Genomic DNA, 21,459 nt, shown 5'->3' on the forward strand with positions numbered 1-21,459 from the left:
ACTGCCAGCGTTATCCGGCAGGGAGTCATCCGCCTTCCGCCGCAACTATTTATTCAACCGGTCGGCGGCTGAAACCAAAGGATTCTGTGAATAAGGGCGCGCCGAATGACTGGATTTCCAGACCGAGCTGTATCTGTACACTTAGTTGGATCCGGGCCACGCCACAGAGCACACCGAGAAGGTCTGTATTGATGGCGGGGCAAGGTCTAGTCACATGATGCACTCTGTGAGGAATGCGAGTGGGATATATGATTACTAAGATAAGACGGTACTTCCATGTTCACGTCTGGTGCTTATTATTAGTGTACTTGCGTGTGTACGTGAGGCACTCATCAAGCTCATTCCCCGCAAACTCCCTTAACGCCGAACCAAGACTGCAAACAACCCTCAAAGCTTACTTACAGTACACGCCGAGTGACTCAACGCCGGGTTTTATGATCCCAAGATTTTCGAGTACGCATCTTCCACCTCGCCGGCCAACTCAAGTAGAGCTACGATGACGATCTGATGCGTCAGGTTGGGCAGCCGGTCTCGGTGAAGGCCAATCCATTCTAGCGGCGGCGTTGCCTCTCCCATATCCCTCAACTGGGGTGTCTCGATAATGGGCGGTTCCAGTGCCACATAGTCGTACTTCGACTGCGGCACGTTCACCTCGGCCGTGATCTTTTGCTGCGATGAGCCTCCCACCTGCTGCTCCTCTGTATCTGGCACGCCCGTCACCTTGATGGCCGTGAGTGGGAGCTCTTTGCCCCAAGTCTGCTCTAGCGACTTTGCGTGATTGGCCCACATCCCCCTGATGTAGCTGATGCGCGAGTAGTTCCATCCCACCTCGACTTTGCCCTCGAATGCGCTCTTGAAAATGTAATCGATGCGATTTTGATTCGGTGTTTGCCATGTCTGCATGACTGCACCCACCTTGGGCACCTTCAAAATGGTTCCACCTCGGGACCCTGTGGCTCTCTCAATCACGTCCTCCACAGAAATTTCACTAAGCGTCTTCGGCGCCTCAATATTTCGGACGCCGGCGAGTCCAATACGCAATTGACCGAGCGTGAGCCCCAGGATGCTGTGGACGCGCCGCTGTTCAATGCTTGCAGCAAATCTTGCTTCCGCATCCAGAGCTTCCATCTTGAACACTTGGTGATCCGAGAACGTGCTCGGAAATACACCAAGATTCAGGGCCTTGAGCGTCACCACAACATCGGTGTCGAGGGAGATAGGTGACTTTGACAACGTGTCTTCCTCTCGGAACTTCGGCAAGCTTGTCAGATGAGGAGATGCCGCAGTGTTCCCATAAGACCTTCTTCGCATGAACTTCTCGATTTCTTGCAAGGACATTTCAAAGTTGGCCTTTCGTTCTTGTATCAGCTTCTGCACTGCTTGGTAAAGAGCAACACCTTGCGCTGCAGATGTCGTGGTGCCAAAAACCTGTACCGCGTCTCCGTCAAAGATGGCCACCAACCGGTCTCCGCTGCCTTCGAGACTGCGACGAACGTTGTACATGAGAAGCTGCAGAGATGTGATGTCGGCTACGAGGAACGCTTGGTAGTCGAACGCTGCCTTCACTCGAAATTGGCTGAAGCCAAGCGATGCTTGAACAAGAGGTGTTTCGTTGAGCGCTTGCTCTCTCTCAGGCCATTGGATTGACGTCCGAAGCTGAAATTTTTGGAGGGCAATAAATCCACTCAATCTGCCGGTGCAGTCAATGCCAATTCTCTTGAAACCAAGGCAGAGATTTTGCTCCCAGTCGGATGTCTTCTTCGATGAAACCCAGAATTCTTTGATGGCGAAAATGGATTTGCCAATGGCTTGACCCATATCGACGCTGACGTTCAAAGAGGCAATCGATACTGTTGCTGTCCAAGGGAACGCCGCAGTTGCAGCCACCTGCTGGTATCTTTGAACCAAGTGGCCTTGCGACGTTTCTGTGTTAAGCTTTGCCACTGGGGCCGTGGTCGTGTTTCGAAGTTCGTTAGGATACCAGATCTCGCGGAAAAGCAAGAAGTCTTGAAGCTGTTTGGCGTTGATTGAAACATTCATAGGGCTGACTTTGAGAATAGCTGACACGCCACTGGTTCCGCTGACGTGTTTGCTGTTCATCAACGATAGCACAATCGAGTCAACGTCAAAGCTCCCCGTCGACTCTCGAGAATATACATGCTGAACGGACGCTTGGAGTTTGGAGAACGCGCCTGATATGGAGAAGAAGTTGCCTTGTTCCACGGACCGCACGGTGTTGACGGTGAAGTAGATGTCGTCAAAACAGGTTGTGGCAGCAACGCGGGCGATGGGCTGACAACTGAGTGAAAACTCTTGACGACATATCCGAAGACCGAGGTTCAATTTGAGACGACCAATGACGGCGTTCGGGTCGGCAGTAAGAATGTTATCCTCATTGCCAGGTTTGGACTTGGATGCTGCAGGAGTCTGAACCGCCGGAGCATCTGTGTCCTTACTAACAACCTCTTTAACGCTCGTTGTCATATCCATGATTAATGGCACAACGGAGGGATACAAGATATTGCTCGATGCGTCGATCTTGATTTCGCCGTACAGGGAAGGATCTTCGCGGCCGTTGTCGCGATACTCGAATTTCCAGGCCAAACCTGGAGTCCTGAGCACAGTGCTGCTGCCGGAATCATCAGTGCTGAACTGGCCATATTTTCCGGCCAAGGATGGCCTGCCAGTTCTTGAACTTCCACGAAGCCCATCCGTCGGTTTCTTGCCAGATACGTAAACCACAGCACCCGAGAAGTCAGCGTCTACCAAAAGAGATTCTAGACGTTTGGTGCCGAGGACACTGCGTCTCGGGGGAGCCGGCTCTTCGACCTTCTCTATCTTGTCGACTTTGATAGGAGCTGTTCCTGTGGTCCAGTTTTGTGATGCACGCTGCACATTCTTGATCGAGAGTCCGATGGAGTCATTCAATATGGCCGCAGGAATTATGAAGCCCGAGGTTAGACGAAGATCAAGCGACTTGCCAACTGCCTGGAACGCTAAGCGGCGCGTGTTGGGGTTGGAGACATATGCGATGTTGAAGACGACCTCCGGGAGCAAAGCCGAGTGAAGAGACCTGAGGCTCCTGTCTTGACCCGGAGGAACCATTTGAAGCTGGAAGTTCTCGATGGTGAGTCTAGCTGACTTTGTCTGGCGTGTTCCAAAGCTGACCAATTGAACTGATAGGATGAGGTCTTCCTTGCTCCCTGCAAGTGGCATTAAGTCGTCCGAAGGATCTCCAACGAGCCAGCAAACTTGAGTGTCGCGCACTTCGAATCGGTAAACAATAGACGAGAGAAAGGAGTCAATAATGTCCGGTTCCTCCATCTCCTGTTGATCGTTGATCGCAATGCGTGGTCTGGTTTGCCTAATTTTGCGTAGATACTCAAGCTCTCGAGAGGTATCGAGATCTTTGATTTTGTCACCCATGTAACCTAGCGCAGCAACCACCGTTGATACAGTCTCGGGTGATAGATTGATTTCAAGCCCGTCGCTCCTGAAGTTGAAGGATCGCTCTTCTCTGCCGTCCTCTGTGGAACGTGTGTTTGCTGAAATCAGAGCTCCCAGCGCAAGGCTGCCGCAAGATCTCATCGCGTTGTCTTTGCCCTTCTGTACGTCAATCAAGATCTGCCGCAGGTTGACATGTAGCTCGGGTTGCGCCAAGATTGGCCCGTGGGACTCGTGCCGATTCGAAACTTCCAAATGCACTCGATCCAAGGCAAAGGACAAGCATGCGGTTGGGTCGTTTTCTGAGACTAGCGGTGTCTTTCCAAACATTTCGATGCCAGCCAAGGTGAGATGAATTGTGTAGACAAGATTTGAAGTCGACGGTTGCGGAGAAGTCTCCTTGGGCGCGGCAGGCGGCGTCTCATCGAAAATTTCGCTGATATGCTCTTGGATGGCCTTGGTGCTCTCTTGCAATTCAGTGACGGCACTGGAAATCTGCGGTCTGTTTAATGCCCGCAGCAAGCTGTAAACCGCTGAAGCATCGAGTTGCATTAGCTCCACAGAGCCGAATACCGACACTGAATGCTCTTCCTGGCCCATATGGCTAACAACCCGGCCATTCGTGGGTGGAATGCGTAGAAGTGAAATGCTGCGAGGCTGATTTTTTACGTCCATTCGGATCTCGTGCGAGTTCTCCTTCACGTCGAAGTCGAAGATAAGCTCCTTTCCAAAATTGGCAGCCACTGCTGCTCGTGCCACAACGCCAGAGATGTTGTATGTCATGGACTGGAGGAGTGGTACGCTTATGAGGTATTCGTCTAGGAACATCGCAACGTTAACCCGGAAAGAAGAGAGTCGTTCGGCTATCTTGATGCTATCGCGCCGAGGCGCCGGTGACTCTGGCAGCTGCTTTTGAAGCTTATGAATTTGGGTAAACTCGTCCTTGACCAGATAATCGACCACTTCCACGAGAAAGAGAGGATCTTGCTTCACAGCCAGAGTCAAATTGCGACTGCTGGCCGTGGATTTGATTGTGTGACACGACGTAGTGTCGGTCTCTAACAGCTCGTGAGAAATAAACACGCTCGGGTCTCTCAATTGGAACATCCCCAAGAGCTCGGATCGATGGTGCAATCTTGACGTAACTGCATCACAGCTCAAAATGAAGTTGATGGATGAGCCGGTCTTTTCGTACCCATCGATCAAGCAAGATGCTTTCAGATTGTGGCCTAGGGATGTAGCGCTTAGGTTGATGGTGTCGATTTCGACAGACCCACGTCCCACAGCGAGAACAACATGGAAGGCGTCCTGGGACTTCATCTTGTTTTCCGAAGGCATGCTCTGTTGTGGCTCTTTTCGTGGCTTTGCTGCCCGGCTCGATTTGTTGTACAGGCGGAGAACGTCTTCAGCTAACTCGCAGAGCTCCCAATTTAGCATAACGGCCGCTTCGCCGCAGTAAACGTTCAGAACGGTCATGTTTTTAGGGCTCTCCGACTGTTCAGGAGAAACGACAATCTTCCTCTCCAACCTCGTTGTCAAATCAGCGAAAACGATCCGGTTTTCCTTCGGCCCGGGATCCAAAAGCAGTTGTATGTCCCTCAACCGAAGAGCAGCCAGAGTGGGTAAGTCAGGCGTTGCAGAGTTGCCAGTAGCGTTCATCTGACCGTATACGTTTTTGATCAGCTCGGAACCTGCTACGTCATATAGATCCCAGCTGCGCCATCGTTGGAAAGCATCGATCACTCGTTGAGAGGCATCGGGTAGCGGAGTCACCGAGCCAGACAAACAATTGATTTGCAGATCGTCCCTAAAGCTGGCTGGCATTCTGGTCCATATCTGACGCAGCCGGGCGGCCATCTTCCATGAATCATAAGTCCGGAGATGTTCTGATGCCGATCGTAAGACCGCTGAAGGGCGCGTCAGAAAGGATGGATCGCCAACTGGATGGCCATCTGTCATGAGCTTGTAGACGAAGTGCTTGATCCGATCCTCATGTAGAGACATGGTCTGGCTTAGCACCTCTCCTAGCTCTGAAGCAACGCTGCCAGTCCGATGTATTAGCGAAGCCAGATACTCGATCTTCTCCGATGCAGTGCTGCTTTTGATGCCACCAATATCTGCGTCAATGTAGGTGACGTCCTTTGAGCCCAGTGACAGCATTACCCGCTCGATTTGGGCCATAAAGGCTGCTTGGTTTTCTTCCGCCCCGGACAATCGCTCCGAAGCAGACACCTCGGCAGATCCGAGCTTAAGCAGAACCGATGTCCTTTTGCTGCTCTTCACCGGCTCTTCTGGGTCTTCCCAAGCCTCACTTGATCGGAGACATAATGAGAGTTTTGACAACGACACATCATACTGGTCTTGTTCCTCGCCTCCGGGATTGAGATGATCCATAGACGAAGAGTTTAGAAACCGGATGCTGGCTTTGGGGATCCTGAGCATAACGTCCGTGATCTCACCCGCAACCTTCTTCTTCTTTTGATGGTCGAAGATGTCGGTCATTGAAGCGATCTGTAGGCTGTCGAGAATGCTTTCCGGCTCACTTGGCTGCAGTGCTGCAATGAGCAAACAGGCATGCCGTACAGCAGCAGGGTTAAGAAATGCGGTCACCCCGGAGGGTATTTCGATTATGATGCTGTTTTGAGCACGGTCTTCTGCCAAGGAGTCCGGGTCGATGTCATCCAGGTCAAATTCCGAGAAGCCGAACGCTGACTGCTTTTCGTCCATCTCGATGCTTTGCATGACAGCTTCCGATGTATCTGGGCGGATGCTCTCGAGAGGGAATGGTGGAGTGTAAAATTGGCTGGAGAAAGCCACAGACGAGTGGTAGTTCGTATCTCGTTGCAAATCCCCGACAGCACTGTAGAATGCGGAGTGGCGACCAGTCGAGGCTGAGATATCACGTTGGTGTTGGGGATATCGCTTTCCCACTTCAGGGCTGTCAGGATAGAGAAGATCAGATTGCCTGGACTTCGCCCGTGACCTGACTGAGCTTCTTGGCCTCACCACGCTGCTGTTGCTGGAACTAGTAGTGGCGGTGGACAGGAAGGAACTCTTGTGGCGAAGACGCCGGCTGCGGCTGAAAGTTGACCGGCTATCAAAAGATCTTTGATCTCCGATAGCGCCGTCCAAGACCGTTGGATGGGGAACTGGCGGGAATCCCTGGGTAGGAGGATCTAGTTGATCAGGGAGCATCTCCTCCAAGATGCTGGGCAGCAGCAGGAATTCGGTACGGCCTGTCCGCTGATCTTCACGGCGAATGAGTTCCTGTTGCAACTTGCGCTCTTCAGAAAAATGGAACTTTCTTCCGATTATGGCCACTCGGATAGAGGCTTGGAAAAAGGCATCAGTCTCAACGCCGTGCTGAGCTTTCCACTTGTGTCGCATGGCAGACTCGGAGTTAACACACGAAACCTGAATATCGGGGATCTTGATGTCTGCACGTCTGGAGTAATGCGTTCGAGCCCAATCATTGAACTTGACGTCTAGCGTGCCGGTGGAGAAAAGAAATGCTGCGTCTTCCACATGACACCAGACGCGAATGGCTTGCACAGCTACCCTCAAGAAAGTGACATCGTACACAATAATTGATGAAAGCGGTATTAAGGCATTCTCGTCGTCGTCGAACTCGAACGCAAAGGCCTTGCCTCCACTGATCAATGCGGTCAGAAAGTCGGTCGAACATTCGCCTGAGACTGTCCCAACAGAAATATCCCAATTACACAGGTATGTCGGTTCTGTGGGAGGGAGTCCAAACAAACGATGGCCATAAATCGTGACGCCGTCGACGAAGATTTGCGTGCTTGATACTGCACTTATTGGCGTCTCCATGCCTGATTCTGTGTTTCCGAGAGACAGGTTCAGAGGATTGAGGTTGACCTGCAGATCCATGTAGTAGTTCGTGAAACGGAGATCTAACGACAGGCCAGCAGTCTCGATTTGAACGTGACGCTGGCTGGAGTACAGATTCGCAGGCAGAAGTATGCGAGGGTCATCAACCTTGACACACAGAATGACGTCTAAATCGTTTGATTTCTTTGGCGGCGGTCGTGTTGCCAACTCCGCGTCGGGATTAAGCTCTTTCGCTCTTAAAAGTTCCTGATACTCTTCCAGAGTTTTGAAGTGAATGTAGTCTCCGAGGTAATTGTCCTTCAGCACCAGAAAGTATCGTATGAGAAAGCCATACAGGGTTATGGTGGGCGATTGAACACCCATGTTCAGGGTCAGTGTATCAATATTGGCTGGCGACGTCGTGGCGTTGTAATGATACTTTCCGTCAAGCTCGAAATTCTCACCGTGGCCAATCTCTTTCGATGTGATGAACGCGGCTTGTGTGTTCCACGGTGGCACATGCAAAGACAATTTGAAAGCCTCCGCACCGAGGGCAAAAGAGACTGCGTTGACGCTGGGCCGAAATTTGTCGATAGGAATGCAAACATTCGTTACCAGGGACGGGCTCTGGGCTATGACATACGCATTATCGTCCAAGTCAGTGGGGTTGTTGATGATGTTGCCGTCGTTGATGTTCAGATACAACTTGACGTTGCGGAGGTCCAAGTTGAGATAGTATCTGAAGGGAGTAAACACCAGGTATTCGGCTGGCGGACCTGTGGCCCAGTCGTCGACCAAGTCAATCAGAAGGAAGACATGGTCCCTGAGGATGAACAATTCCAACTCGTCTGCGACGATGTTGAAGTACCAGGATCTCAATGAGTTCCACTTCAGGGGCGTAGATAAATCGCAGGATATGTGCTGAGCCCCTGAGCGCCACAGGAGCTCATGATTAACGCTACTTGCAAGCTCAGTACTAGGTAGATCAACGTCTAACTTCATCTGATACCCGGTTGCGCTGGCCAGCATGTCCATTGTGAACGAGATTGTCGAATTGCCAGGGACGATGAAATCAAGCCAACCGCCGGGACGCAGAGGGGCAGCATCAGGCTTCATGTCTTTCTTGGCCCGATTTCGTTGTTTCCGCCGTTGCTGCTGCGGGGGTGTCGTTTTCATGGGAGGCTCCTTTCCTTTCCATCTCCAGTTCTTGGAATCCTCTCGTATTGGTATGCGTAGTGTCACCTCTTCGTCCAATTCGACGTACAACTTGAACTGGGTGGGAACACGGTACGCACCCTCTGCAAGAGGGACCGCAGGAATTGCGTCCTTGGATAGACTGGGCACAAAAACACGCTGAAGATCGGCCCTCTGGCGGTCAGCCCATGGCCCATAGTTTACAATTCCACCCTTGATGGCGAGGATCATTCCCCAAGCAGGGGCTTCATCGCCATTGATGTACGTTGCTGCGCTCGTCTCTTTAGACTGTCGTCTCGCGGCTTCTGCTGTGACCTTTCCGACAACGTCCCAGTAGATTGTCAACGTTGCCTCAGGACTGTCTACGATGGTCGACTCGGCGGCGTATTCTACGCCAGCCCAACGCAATCTGGCATCCTGTTCGTCCTCGTCAAGATATCGTGCCAAACCTTGCCAATGACTGGACCCAGGTATCTGCGATACGGCTGTCGTAAGAGGGCTCCTTGAACCCAACGAGAAGGACTCGACCGATTTGCGCCAATACGGTACCAGATTCCTCAAAGTGCCCAGTGCACGGCGGCGTTGTCTCTTGAAAAACGATGTCTTGTAAGTCGGGCTAGGTTCCTGGGCTACTAGTTTTTCACGACTTGCCCTAGTGGCCTGGTCCTCTTTGAAGTCGTCATTTTCTCTCATCTCTACAATGGGATGCTGGAATTTGATCTTGAAGATCTGTTTGTACGGGTCCGGCGTTGATGTTTTTGAGGCATCGATTTCGCCTGACAGTCCATCGGCTTTGACAATCAAGATGGCCTTCGTGTTGTCGTTTCCCAAGACCACCGCCGCTTTTTGGCAAGTAACGAAGATAGGGAATAGCTGCAGCAGGAGGGGTAGGTCGGAGTCGGGCTGAGTGGCCTCATTGCTTCCTTCAGGCACATCAGAAGGTGTGCTAATTTGGCTGGCGGAAGAGCCACGGCGACCTAGAGTGTTTCCTATTCTGGAAAGAAGCGCAGCTCCAGGAGCTTCCTTTTCAGGGGCATCTTGTGAGCGATCTGACTTCTCGGATTCCCTCTGCCCTCGATTTCTGAGAGAGGCCGTCTCTTCTTTAGACTCGAAGGCCGATGACACGTTCTCGGCAGCGGTCGGTTCCTTGAGTCCAGCCAAAACGCTGTCGTATGCCGGGCTTCGATTGTAGATGAACCACTCCAAGCCAACCAGAGACATGGTTACTCTGCAAGGAAGGTTTGAGTGACGGCCATTTGTGAGAAATGATGCCTGTTCAGCTTGCTGCTGTGCCGAAGCTTTGATGTCCACCTCGCGCACACGGCGCAACCAGTACCTCCAAGTGACGTAGCCATGTTGAACGAGAAAGGTTTCGTTATTGCCGTGATACCGCAGGCCGGTGAAGAATATGCGGCCGCCGAGAAGGGAGACCTGTAACGCCTGGATGTCGAGGTAAATGCGGTAGCGGTGCCAAGTGTAGGTGCGTATGCCCCACGAAAGTAGGGATCCGAAGGCTCGGTTGAAGTAAAGGAGAAAGAAGACGGCACTGGAGAGAGTAAGCAATTGGTCGCGTTGTTTTGCCAAAGAGTTGTCGATTCTCACAGAGCAGCGCAGACGAGCATGTAGGCCAGAAACTCCCTGTAAAGATCAGCGGTCAGCATTGGCTAAGCATTATCATGTCAAATCGCGTCAAGTACCCGTTGAAGGCTGGCGTTCCCGCCGGAGCGGGATTGGGCTCCCCTTCTTGCGCCATTGCAGAACGGGATCCTCAGAAGCGGCAAGACTCAAGCGGTGGCATCGAATTCAGAGGGTCTCGATCTGCTCTGCTGCCATGTCTCTCGTGTGGGTTCAGGTGTTCGTGGTCGCAGGTCGCAGGGGAGATTCGTGCAAGTGTGGTGGTGTTGTCCGAGGAGCACCAGCACGGGGCTAGCAAGCAGTCGCAAGCAGTGCTAGCAGTCCGCGAGATGGAGCATTTGGAGGGGATCGCGTTCGGACTATGGGGGATCAAGAAGTCGAGTCGGGTTGTAATGTTGAGCAGGCAAGAGAGAGCGTATGCGGTGAGGTGTGCTGCGGTCAGTTGTGGCTGGTGAGGTAGGTAAGGTAACGGAAAGCTGGGACGGGATGGAAGCTCGGGATCCAACCAATGCAGATCAAATGCAAAGCGCGGGTGCCCACGGTTAGTACCTTAGATAGGTTCATTGATGCATGGAATGCGCCCGGACTGTGAACCAGCTTCGTGCCCTCCAGCGCATCCATGTGATGGGGCTGTTGTCTCGCGCTAAGGGCCTGAGGTAAGTACCTAGGGTAGGCAGGAGTGGCCCCGAGGCAGGGACCCGGTATGCCGTACGTTGCCCTGCTGGCCGTTTGCAGTGGATCATCGTACATAATCAGCTTCTGGAGGCGTGGGAGGTGGAAGACTCAATGTCCCCGTCCCCCACATGTCACGGCCTGGTCTCTGACCCCAAGCATGCGGTGAAACCATCTACCCCAGCAGCCCAAGGGAGCTGCCTGCCGACTGTCTGCTAACAATTAATAGGAAGCTCTAATTAAGGTATGTAGTTGGTGCTGGCGGAGGGTCTGGCCCGCCTGACGTACATCCGGTACGTACCTACCTCCAGTTGTTGCAGGCTGCAGCGACCTGTGCTCCTTCACGTCTGGCAGGTTACACTTACGCAACACTTTACGAGTGCAATAGCAGCTGAGGGCAGCACGGTCTATCGTCATCGCTGTCGCTGTCCGTCGCCGTCGCGTCTGAAGGTCGCAGCTCCCCTCTTCAAGTCTCGCCCACTTTGCCCTTGTCCCTTGCTGTATCCGCATACCTTACTCTTTGCTGGCGACAGGTCAATTTGTGGCTGCGAAAACCACCTGCTATCGGCCGCCACCGCACGATACTGCCCGTTTCGCGCGTCTCCCAGTTCTTCTTCGACCTGAGCTTCCTCGATGGCTTCTATCTAGGCGCACGACCACCATCACCACAACCCACCGCACTTGACGCATCTCTCCGCGCCGCAGACAATATGGCGGGCGGCACGGGCGAGAAGCTGACCACGGCGACTATCATCGTCTCCGGTGTCGCGGCCTTGATAGCGACACTTTTGTCTGGCGTGTGAGCATAGCCCTTGGTCCTTCTCAGGACGATCAGAGCTGAGGCTAACATACGCTCCATAGTTCCATCTTCCTGCAGTCGTAGGCCGTCCCGCGATCCACTTCACGATGCCCAGCGATTAATATGGATATAGCAAAAACTATCGCAAGCCTCTGCTCCAGCGCTATGTCATTCGGATACTGCTCATGTACGTTGGCTTGATGTCGTAGCAGAAGCGTCCGCGTCGTTGACTGGCTGTTTCAGGGTCCCCATCTACTCCATCGCCTCATGGACGAGCATGGTTTCCACCACGGCTGCCTCGTTTCTTGACCCTATCCGTGATATCTACGAGGTACACCTTATTCCAAAGCTACAGCCTTTCCTATCTGACATTCCCAGGCTTTCACCATCTACACCTTCTTCCAACTCCTTATCAACTACCTCAGTGGGGAACGCGCTTTGATCATCATGACCCATGGCCGGGAGCCCGTTCACCACCTTTGGCCCATGAATCATGTCCTCGCCCGAGTCGATATATCAGACCCTCATACCTTCCTCGCCATCAAGCGCGGCATTCTTCAATATGCATGGCTCAAACCTGTTCTCGCTCTAGCAACCGTCATTATGAAGGCAACCGGAATCTACCAAGAAGGATACATTGGGGCGGAGTCGGGCTACTTCTGGAGCAGCCTGATCTACAACATCAGTGTGACCCTCAGTCTGTACTGCCTTGGTCTGTTCTGGGTGTGTATGCACAACGACCTGGTTCCTTTTCGCCCTGTGCCCAAATTTCTGTGTATTAAACTCATTATCTTTGCATCCTACTGGCAGGGATTTCTGCTCTCGATTCTCGTTTGGCTGGGTGCCATCCCGGATAATGTCGAAGGCTACACCCCCAGCAACCTGGCTGCGGCCATACAGGATGCTCTGATTTGCATAGAGATGCCTGCGTTCGCCATCGCCCACTGGTATGCCTTCTCCTGGCACGACTTCGCTGACAACAGTATCCTGTCTGCCAGGATGCCTGTCAAGTTCGCCTTCCGTGACGCTTTTGGCGTCAGAGATCTGATCGAGGATACCAAGGAGACCCTCAAAGGCGACAAGTACGGATACCGTGCTTTCGACTCAGGAGATAAGATCATGGCCCACGAAGAGTCACGCGCTAGGCTTGGCAGGCTTAAGGAGGGCATGCGGTACTCTAGGGGCGGAAAGGGAAAGTACTGGATACCGACACCCGGCCAGGTTGACCGTCAAGTCAATCGTGATATGAACGAGCGGGATCCATTGCTCGTGGGAACTGCGGGCGGCCCGAGCGAAGAGTACAACTATGCCAACGGCACTTTCAACGAAGACCTGGCCAATGATCCCCAGATTGACCCCGATGAAGAGCAACTCTATACCAAGGCACGCGAGCTAGAGTTTGGTGATTGGAATGTAAGATAGACCCCAAAGCGACGTTCATGCGATTACTAAGCTCATCTAGTATCCCGTAATCACGGCGAGTGAGCCGTTGAGCAAGCGGTATATGTCTTCTCAGGGCAGCTTGGGCTTTGCGTCCTCATCTCGTTCCACCACTGAACATCTCCGCCGGTCTCCTCGGCCTGACCAACCGATAGTAGTTGCCAGCAAGAAGAAGAAGAAACAAAAACAGAAGCAAGAGTCTCTTGAGAGATCAGGCTCAACACCATCCCCGATTCATTCAGGGTCCGGGCCGTCAACCAAGCAGCAAAGTCCGGCTCCTGACTCTGCAAGAGCACCTGCCCCGCCCGTTCAACCTGATACATCCCCTGTTGCTCAACAAGACGCAGACAAAGACTTAGAGTCACCTCATCTACAAGAAGCCATGGCCTCACCTTGGGCGGAGAGCGAACAAGAAAACGACTTCAACAACAACTTTCGTGTGGGAGATGCAGACGATTTCAAGAACGTGTGGGGCGGAGGAGAATCCCGTTGATCAAGAGTAGAATACAACGTTGCTTTTCATAGGTACATTATGAGTTCGATACCCTCACTCCGCATTCTATGTTTAAAGGCAATATTGGCATAGCGAAGGAGTTTGTGTGTGAAAATACGAGTCGTTTTTGCTATCCAGCACTTACCACGAGTCCTTTGTGTAGGAGAATACTCAAATGTGTGATTGTGCGTGAAGAATGTCGACGGTAGCTGTATGATTTTGAGAATTCAACACAGGAGACACTCATAGATTGGCAAGAGATTTAGTGAGCAGAGCGGAAGATACACATTCTCGTTCCGCTCTAGCCAAAGCTAGCTCCACCAGTATCGGCCACAAGACGCAGCAAACTACCATCCAATGGCATCTTCACCGCGACGCCACCAACGCCTTCGCCGCTGCTGTCTCAACCTCGAACTGGAGCTCGGCGAGTCCACACTAGCCGGACTCGGGGGCAGCTCTCCCGTCGCCCACTCCTTGGGCTGTGTCCCCAGCTCGAATTCAAGCGAGCCTCCTTCAGCGAAGAGATCGTTCCATGTCACCCAAGACTTGTCCCATTCCTCACCGTTGACGCGCAATGATTGCACGTAGAACGACTCCTCGGACCCGCCCGTCGACGTGATGTTGAGCTCACGGCCGCCGCCGAGCAACATAGTCAGGTCTGAGAACCAGGGAGAGCCAACGAGGAACGTCGTCTGTCCTGTCAAGGGATACAGGCCGATCATATTCCAAAGCAGCCACGACTCCATAGCTCCAGCATCGGAATTTCCGGGCAAGCCGTTGGGGGCGGGCTTGTAGTAGGATTTGGCGACGAAACGCGAACGTTCAACACTGAGGTGCTGCTTATTAACAAAGTTGAATAGGTACGGCGTGCCAAAGCTAGGCTCGTTGCCTGGGTTGAAAATTGTGTTGCCGAATTGGCCGTTGCCCTTGTACTGTCCCGGTTCGAAGGTTTTTTCGAGCCTGTCAGAGTAGTTTTGCGCTCCGCCGACAAGCTCGATCATGTGTGCGGCATCATGGTGCGCGTTAAACGAGTACTCCCAGGGCGTAGCTTGATAGTATGCCTCCGCCCAGTAGCAACCACCGCAGTCAAGGGGGTCCTGTGACGGAAAGCTCCCGTCCGAGTTGCGGGGGCCCATGAAGCCCTTGAAGCCAAGAGCCTCCATGTTCTCGTTCCAATGGTTACGCCAGTAGCGAGAGCGCTTGAGGTACTTGTCTGCAGTATCCGTCAGACCGAGGCCCTTGGACACCTGGTAGATGGCAAAGTCGTTTGTTGAGTACTCCACGGCGCGAGTAACAGCGCGAGCAAACGTCGGGGTAATGTACCCATACTCTAGCCAGTCCGGGATTGCGCCGCGGCCTTCCTTGGTCGAGCTGGAGCGGTCACGAGGATCGTTGTTGTTCGGTGGGGTGATTTCTCCGTTCTTGAGCATGGCAGACAAACCGTCATTCCAGTCGACCTTGCCGCGGACGCCCTTTACGTACGCGTCGGCGAGGACGTTGTCGCTGTTGGAGCCACCTTGTACGGCACCGTTGAAGAAAGAGGAGCGGGCGTCGGAGACGTAGCCCTCATGGCGCCAGATGTCAATCATGGAACGGATGAATTCTTCATAAGCCTCGGGTTGGAGGATATGAAGGAGCGAAGTGGTGCAACGGAACTATGTAGCCTATTAGCTACATGCTAAGTCAGAATCTCCGCGCGTGAGACTTACAGTATCCCAGAACGTAAAGATGTCATCATAGTACGGCTCCTCGGAGTTCCAAAGGGGGTTCTCGCCTGTCTTGTTGGTCGGAAGCAGGTTCATGAAGTACAGGGCCGTGTACAGCTGGGTGAGCTTTGTTGTGTTCGTGTCGGATGTCCTGACTTTGGAGAGCACCTCCGTGTTCCACGCATCCCGAGTGTCTTGCCTCACAGAAGCCAGACTCTTGTCTGCGGGTATCTCCGTATTTACATTGCTGCAAGCTTGGGACTCGGAGATGAATGAGACTCCGACCCTCGACTTAACGGCAGTGTCTTCGAAAGTGAAGATGGCTCCCAGCCGCTGGGTCTCGGATTCATAAGTCGTCTCTACGCCGTACTCCGAAAGCTCAGTCGATGTGAGGTCCTTACCGAGAAATGTTTTCCAAGTCGGCGTGCTATCAAAGTAGCCGCAGAAGAATACTTGCCATTTCGCCGCGCGGTTCCAGCCCTTTTGGGGGTCAGTCGAGGTTCCTGGGTCAAGTGGCATGGTCGGCATAGCTTACGTTGTCATAGTATCCGTAACCTTCGTAGTGAAAGTCATCGCCTTCCTTGATCTCAATTTTCCCCCCCAAATAATCTTGCCCCAGACCCTGTCCCCTGTACGATGGCAGGACATGGGATACGTCTACGATTACGTTGGAAGAGCCTTTGTCTTTAGGGAAACTATACTGATAGAGGCCGGCTTTTTTTGTCGCCCCGAGTTCGACGGTGACTCCAGAGCTGAGAAACGATTTGTAGTGGCCAACCTCAGTCTCGTCGGGCTGCCCCCGGGTGTCGGTGTTTTGGCTCAACGGGTTCTCGATGTCGCCTACAACAGGCATTTGGTTGACGACGCCATACTTTGGGGCACCTCCAGTACCGGACTCGTGCAGCATAGAGAAGCCTATGAAGTGGCCATCGGGAAGGTATCCAGAGTAGGCATCGACCCCGTTCTCAAGGTCAGGCCCTAGCTTGACCATGCCCAGGGGCCTCGAAACCCCGGGGAACGTGTTGCCTCCACCCACGGAGCCAGTCTGGGGATATGTCAGTTGACCGAGCCTACACTAGCTCCAGGGCTCAGGAAACTTACATCTGTCAAAACATAGCCGGCTAGGTCGGCAGACTGTGCTGCCACCGTCGACGCCAAGTGCAGAAGAATACCGCGCCGCATTTCCCGTCACAATCGCAAGGTCTGATAACTTCAAACTATTGGGGGAAAAAACAAAAGCAAAGGCTCGTGCCAATCGAAGTCTTGCAACAAACCTTCGCCCACCTTGATGTATAAGTATATTTCCAAAGCACAATTGCTCGTAGCACTGGCACCTGGATTGCCCACCCTGGGCGAGTCTCCGAGTGACGGGTCCCAAGTAGGAAGGCGGGGAAGATGCGACTCTGCTGGAGATCTGATAAAGCAACGAACGACCCAGATCTCAAGAACAAGCACGAAACGACGTTGCAGGAGCTCCCACGAGGTAAAGACGACGTCGTATTCTAGGCTGTAGGGACCGTGGTGTGGGTAACGAGGGACAGGCAACGTGCCGCAACGAAAGACTGTGACTGGACGAGACGCTTTTCAGGATGGCATGACAAGACCCGGGGGGGGGATGATAAATATATAGAAGATGGCTACGGAGGTGAGGCAGAAAGCGGTGTTTAAGACAGCGGCTGGATGGCAGGCTGCAGATGACGGTGCGGTGCTCAGAGCGTGAGTGCCGCGAGCCGCGCAAAGTCTTGGTGTTGACGGATTCGTAATGGGGGCTGTTGGGCTCATTTCGCGGCATTACTTATCCAGCTAACCCTTCGCTTGTTGGCCGTCCCGTCTCTGATCTGACCCCTCCGGGAACGGTACTTGGCCAAGTTTACCTAAGCGCCCAACGAGACTAGAAAGATATCCCAGGTGCGCGAAATGTAACCTTTCGACATATTGCCTCGTCGGATAAGCGCTGCGAGGGAGGGGAAAATTCGGGTCTCGTCGGGGTTGCCTGTCTGTTTGGCCACCGCATCGTGGAACTGGGGGCATACAGAGGCTTGATGCGCCGCCCTGAAGGTGTCAAATATTAACGTTTCGATGTGCAGCCCAGCCAACCAACGAGCCAACGCCCGGGCCGAACGGGTTGGCATGTTCCAGGTCTTTGAGCAATCTGGGGGCTAGATGCCGAGACCCGGATTCTTTTGGGGAATCTATGGATCGGAGGGAATCAAGGTTACTGACGGCACCCCCCCTATTCCGTTACCGTTAGCGTCAATCAGACGTTCTCGAGGACACGGCCGGAGACACTGAAGCCACTCGGCCCTCGCATGTGGCCTGCATTCGGCCCCGTGCCGGACAGGTTCCACTAAGTCACGACAACGCCGAGACTTGCACGTTTCTTGAGAGTCCCCAGGTAGCTCAGGTACTCAGAGTGGTTTGAAGTGCCCCCCAACTTAAGGACACGAGCCAGTGCCACCCGACCGCGGAGGGGAACTTTGCGAGCCTACGGGTCAAATGCGCCAATGCACGCGTGGAAGACTTCTCAAGACCCCTCTGTACGCCGTACAACGCCATAGAAATCCGGTAGCAACCGACCAGCAGCCTGCATGGCAACCTACAGCTGCATGGCATATGACAACATCTGTACAACGGGAATCGAAGGGACGCGCACGTAGAGCCAGAATTTCTACTCTTTCGCTCTTGAAAGAGAGGAATCAGAGCACGAATGAAGCGTTCGGAGACCTCGAACGCCTACGAGGCGTGGGTGGTCACGTATTGTATGGCAACGGCAACCGCAACGCACTTACGCTGCTAACGATGTTGGCCGAGACGGGCACATCTGGTGCCAGCTGGGTGAAGCCGTTCTTAGCTGCCACTCACGTGATTAAACGTCCCCACCATCATTAATCCGACAGGTGGACGACGGGGTGTTCCGGATTATCTTCATCCAAATTTGGCACAGAGCGGTGTAAAATTTTGGCAGAATTTGTGAATTGCATCGTTCTCTCCAGGTCAAGCAAAGACAGATCGATCGTTGTCACGCGCTGGAATAATCCAGGCAAGGCAATTTTTTGCCTTCAATATCTCCAGACTGCTACGCCGACATTGGCACCCATTCTCTATATATCAGAGCGCTGATCCGCTGGCAATTCGCCCATATCGACACAGAGGGCAGAATTTCAAAGGCGGTCACCGCGACTCTACAGCGAGCCCGTCTCTCAACCACTCGGTCTCCGGCGGTCAACAGTGCATGCTCTGTCCCGTAAACCAGCACCTCTGAATCCTCGGCCTGTGAACTCGGCTGGGGGCGTTCAGACAGTCATCATGGGCAGAAAACCAAACCCCGTCATTGGGGAGTATTTCACGAGGGGCCCCAAGTTGGCCGACTCAAGTAACCGATATCCCCATACCTGCAAGTTATGCGGTGAGAACTTCCCCAAAGGCCGCGGCGAAGTTTTGCACAAACACATTACCGAAAAATGCCCCGCCATAACACCAGAGGAACGTATCAATGCCGCACTCGGATTTGCTGGTCTTCACTCAGGCGCGTCCGCCCCGCGGTCCATGAATCTTACTGTCAACCAGCTTGATGCTGCAGCCGCAGCAGAAGTCGCGACTGAGGCCCCAGAGAACTGGTCCGCGTTGCGTACCCTCGCAGAAGCTTCGCGTCAGGTTGGCGAAAACGAGATGGGTGTTCCTCAAGCTCCAGGACGAGAAGTCGCAGATCCGACCGCTCGTCAAATGGGCATGGGCATGGGCATGGGCATGGGCTTTGAGGTCCAGGAACAGTTCACCTTGGAGAACCCACCGGTGAGCTATGAGAACAGGCCTGCTCGTGAGAGAAAGGGTGAGTTTTGCTTCTTTTTTTTCCCCCACCTCCTTCACTCCACCCCTTACACCCTTCGAGAACTCTTGTTATCCTCTTTCCACGATCCTCGTGGCCAAAAAAGAAAAACCCAAAAAAGTCTCCTCACCGTGAGTCGAGATTAGTGCAAGTGGTCAATGCTGACTATGTGCAGAGTCGGCCTCCCAGGAAAGCGCCAACCCTCTGAGTTTCCTCACCACTGAAGAGAAGATGGAGCACCTTCAAGCAGCGACGCAGCAACCCGCCGCCAATCCTCTAGACACTTCGGATCTTTCTGTTGCTGCCGCTGCAACCGCCCGTCTCACTCACACCCTAATGGACCCTCAGCTCACTGCCGAGCATCACGAGGCCCAGATCGTAAGCCCCATCATGTCGCCAGCGGAAGTCACCAACACGATTCCCGACCTCAACAACGCTACTACTCCTCAACAGCCCTGGGGGGAGATGACTTACATTACTACCAATCACAACCCCACTATCGCGACTCATGTCGCTACCATTGCACCTCCTAACAGAGGCGGCACCAGAATGCCCATTGGCAATGGGACTTCGAGTGAGCACAAAAGAAAGGCGTATACCCCGGTCCGACGGAAGGAAGTTCAGGCTGCCCGAAAGAAAGGTGCTTGTATTCGATGCCGCATCCTGAGAAAGACCTGCGGCACCCATGACCCCTGCGACCAATGCCGCAAGATCCAAGGCCCCCGTCACTGGACGTATCCTTGTGTTCGAACTCGTCTCAATCAAGAGTTGACCCTCTACTCAGCTGCTTTGATTGTTGTTCTTGCGCAAACTAGAGTTAAGCAGGCCAGGCAGTCCTACCAACTGCTCTCAAACGGCACCTCTCTCGTTGTTTCCTTGTGGGAAGACAGTCCTAGTCTCAGTCTTGCTGCTCTGGTCACGCCTCGTCAGCCCCAGCCCGAAACAGTCCCTGAAGGAGCAGAGCAGCAAAACGGAGATGGCCAGCCTCCGGAACAACCTCATACACTGTTTCAAGTCGTCATGATCGATCAAGACAAGGAAGACCTTCCAGCTCGAATGGAAGAGTTCTTGAAGCTCATTTTGCCCACCCTTATACAGCGTGAGCCTTCCCACTTTATGCAAGTGGTCCTGGATTCTGCGCAGAAATTCCCAGGGGACAAGGCTACCGGCAAAATCTTGAAACTTGCCATTGACCTATGGGGTCTTATTGAGATTCTTGACCGTGAGCGCGGCTGGTACATCTCTGAAGAACATCAAGGTGTTGTCGTTCCCCGCGGCCCTGAGGACTTTGCAGGCAGCGACGATCAGGATATCTACAACCTGATAACATTCCAATTGTCCGCGGCGACCGAGCGCAGAGCGAACAACGTCTCCAACAAACTGATTAGTGAGCTTCAGCGGTGTCTTGAAAACGGCAAGGCCAGGATCCACTTTGACGTGTACCTTTCGATCCTCATCCTCCTGCACTGTCTCGAGAAAACCACCTGGACCTTCAAGGTTTGGGAGATGGACGACTTCCGCCAGCGTTGGCCTCTGGACCGTCCACCCTCATGCTATGTCAACCAAGGCCACGAGATTGCAGACCTGTTGAAGATGCTGCTGACCCTCCGGAAGGCCCATCCGAAGACATTCCGGGCACTCGACGGACGCTTGACCGTACTCGACATTGGCGATCCCGACCATGCTCCAGTGGTGGAGTTCTTCAATGCGCTGAACCTTGACTGTAAGACAACTTTTATTCCATTGCCTCTCTGCTGTATCACATAACTAACCCTCTGGCCTCTGACAGACGACGACGTCGTTCGCAAGTTGGAAACCTGCGCCTTCAGTCCAGAGACATCCCGCTCTCTGGAACTACACTTTTGCAGTCACGTTCTGCTTCCGCCGAAGGAAGGAGAGAGCGCAGCCGGTCACCACATGGGTGCGCCCACTAGCTCCGGCCATACAACACCTCCACCGCCTCCAACCTCGGCTCCTTCAGCTGTCGGCTCCCCGACGGTCACTGACACCCTTCCGACAGTGCTCGCCTAGTACGGCGAACACGGCTTTTTATCTCTGGAGACGAACCCTACAGTCCCAGAAAGAAGGCGACAAGAGAGCGAGTCGATGTGTGACTCCTATGACGAATGAATGGATGAGAACGAAGAAAAGCGAACCGGCAATGAAACCTACCCTAAGGGAAAAAAGAAGGGGGAAAAAAGAAAAAAAAAACCACGAGGTATGATGCCATCAATGACAAGAAGAGACATAACGATGTATGACCTATCCTTCACTTCGATACTCATGTACGCATGAACCAAAATAGGGAATTAGACAGGGAAGAAAATCGGGGGCTAAGAAAAGAGGGAGAAGAAAAGAAAAAAAGGCTGGAGAAGGCACCACAGAACTTTGGCACGAGAAGCGCAAAAGGACTGGCGTT

General features: G+C 53.2%; 4 protein-coding genes across 4 annotated transcripts; 2 read left to right on the forward strand and 2 right to left on the reverse strand.

Moving 5' to 3' along the window:
- Positions 1-432: 432 nt before the first annotated feature.
- CSF1 lies at positions 433-10,222 on the reverse strand (the record flags this gene model as incomplete). Its single annotated transcript, XM_066151445.1, has 5 exons — positions 433-3,111; positions 3,169-5,755; positions 5,801-10,015; positions 10,072-10,107; positions 10,167-10,222. The coding sequence occupies 5 exons, from the start codon at positions 10,220-10,222 to the stop codon at positions 433-435; spliced, it is 9,573 nt and encodes a 3,190-aa protein (XP_066009088.1).
- Positions 10,223-11,486: 1,264 nt separating this feature from the next.
- Positions 11,487-13,508, forward strand: CGGC5_v005376 (Transmembrane protein 184-like protein; the record flags this gene model as incomplete). Its single annotated transcript, XM_032035643.1, has 6 exons — positions 11,487-11,575; positions 11,638-11,655; positions 11,709-11,762; positions 11,819-11,906; positions 11,954-12,988; positions 13,038-13,508. 6 exons carry the CDS (start codon positions 11,487-11,489, stop codon positions 13,506-13,508), a joined length of 1,755 nt encoding a protein of 584 aa, XP_031885319.1.
- A 347-nt stretch (positions 13,509-13,855) lies between these two features.
- Positions 13,856-16,396, reverse strand: CGGC5_v005377 (putative secreted glycosidase; the record flags this gene model as incomplete). Its single annotated transcript, XM_032035644.1, has 4 exons — positions 13,856-15,163; positions 15,218-15,694; positions 15,750-16,259; positions 16,316-16,396. The coding sequence occupies 4 exons, from the start codon at positions 16,394-16,396 to the stop codon at positions 13,856-13,858; spliced, it is 2,376 nt and encodes a 791-aa protein (XP_031885320.1).
- Positions 16,397-18,520: 2,124 nt separating this feature from the next.
- On the forward strand, positions 18,521-21,071 carry CGGC5_v005378 (uncharacterized protein; the record flags this gene model as incomplete). The annotated part of the gene is made up of 3 exons (XM_032035645.1): positions 18,521-19,043; positions 19,216-20,763; positions 20,830-21,071. 3 exons carry the CDS (start codon positions 18,521-18,523, stop codon positions 21,069-21,071), a joined length of 2,313 nt encoding a protein of 770 aa, XP_031885321.1.
- Positions 21,072-21,459: the final 388 nt, after the last annotated feature.

Source organism: Colletotrichum fructicola (genome assembly GCF_000319635.2).
Source record: "Colletotrichum fructicola Nara gc5 chromosome Unknown KSG_Nara_v1_contig03, whole genome shotgun sequence".
Classification (NCBI taxonomy): domain Eukaryota; kingdom Fungi; phylum Ascomycota; class Sordariomycetes; order Glomerellales; family Glomerellaceae; genus Colletotrichum; species Colletotrichum fructicola.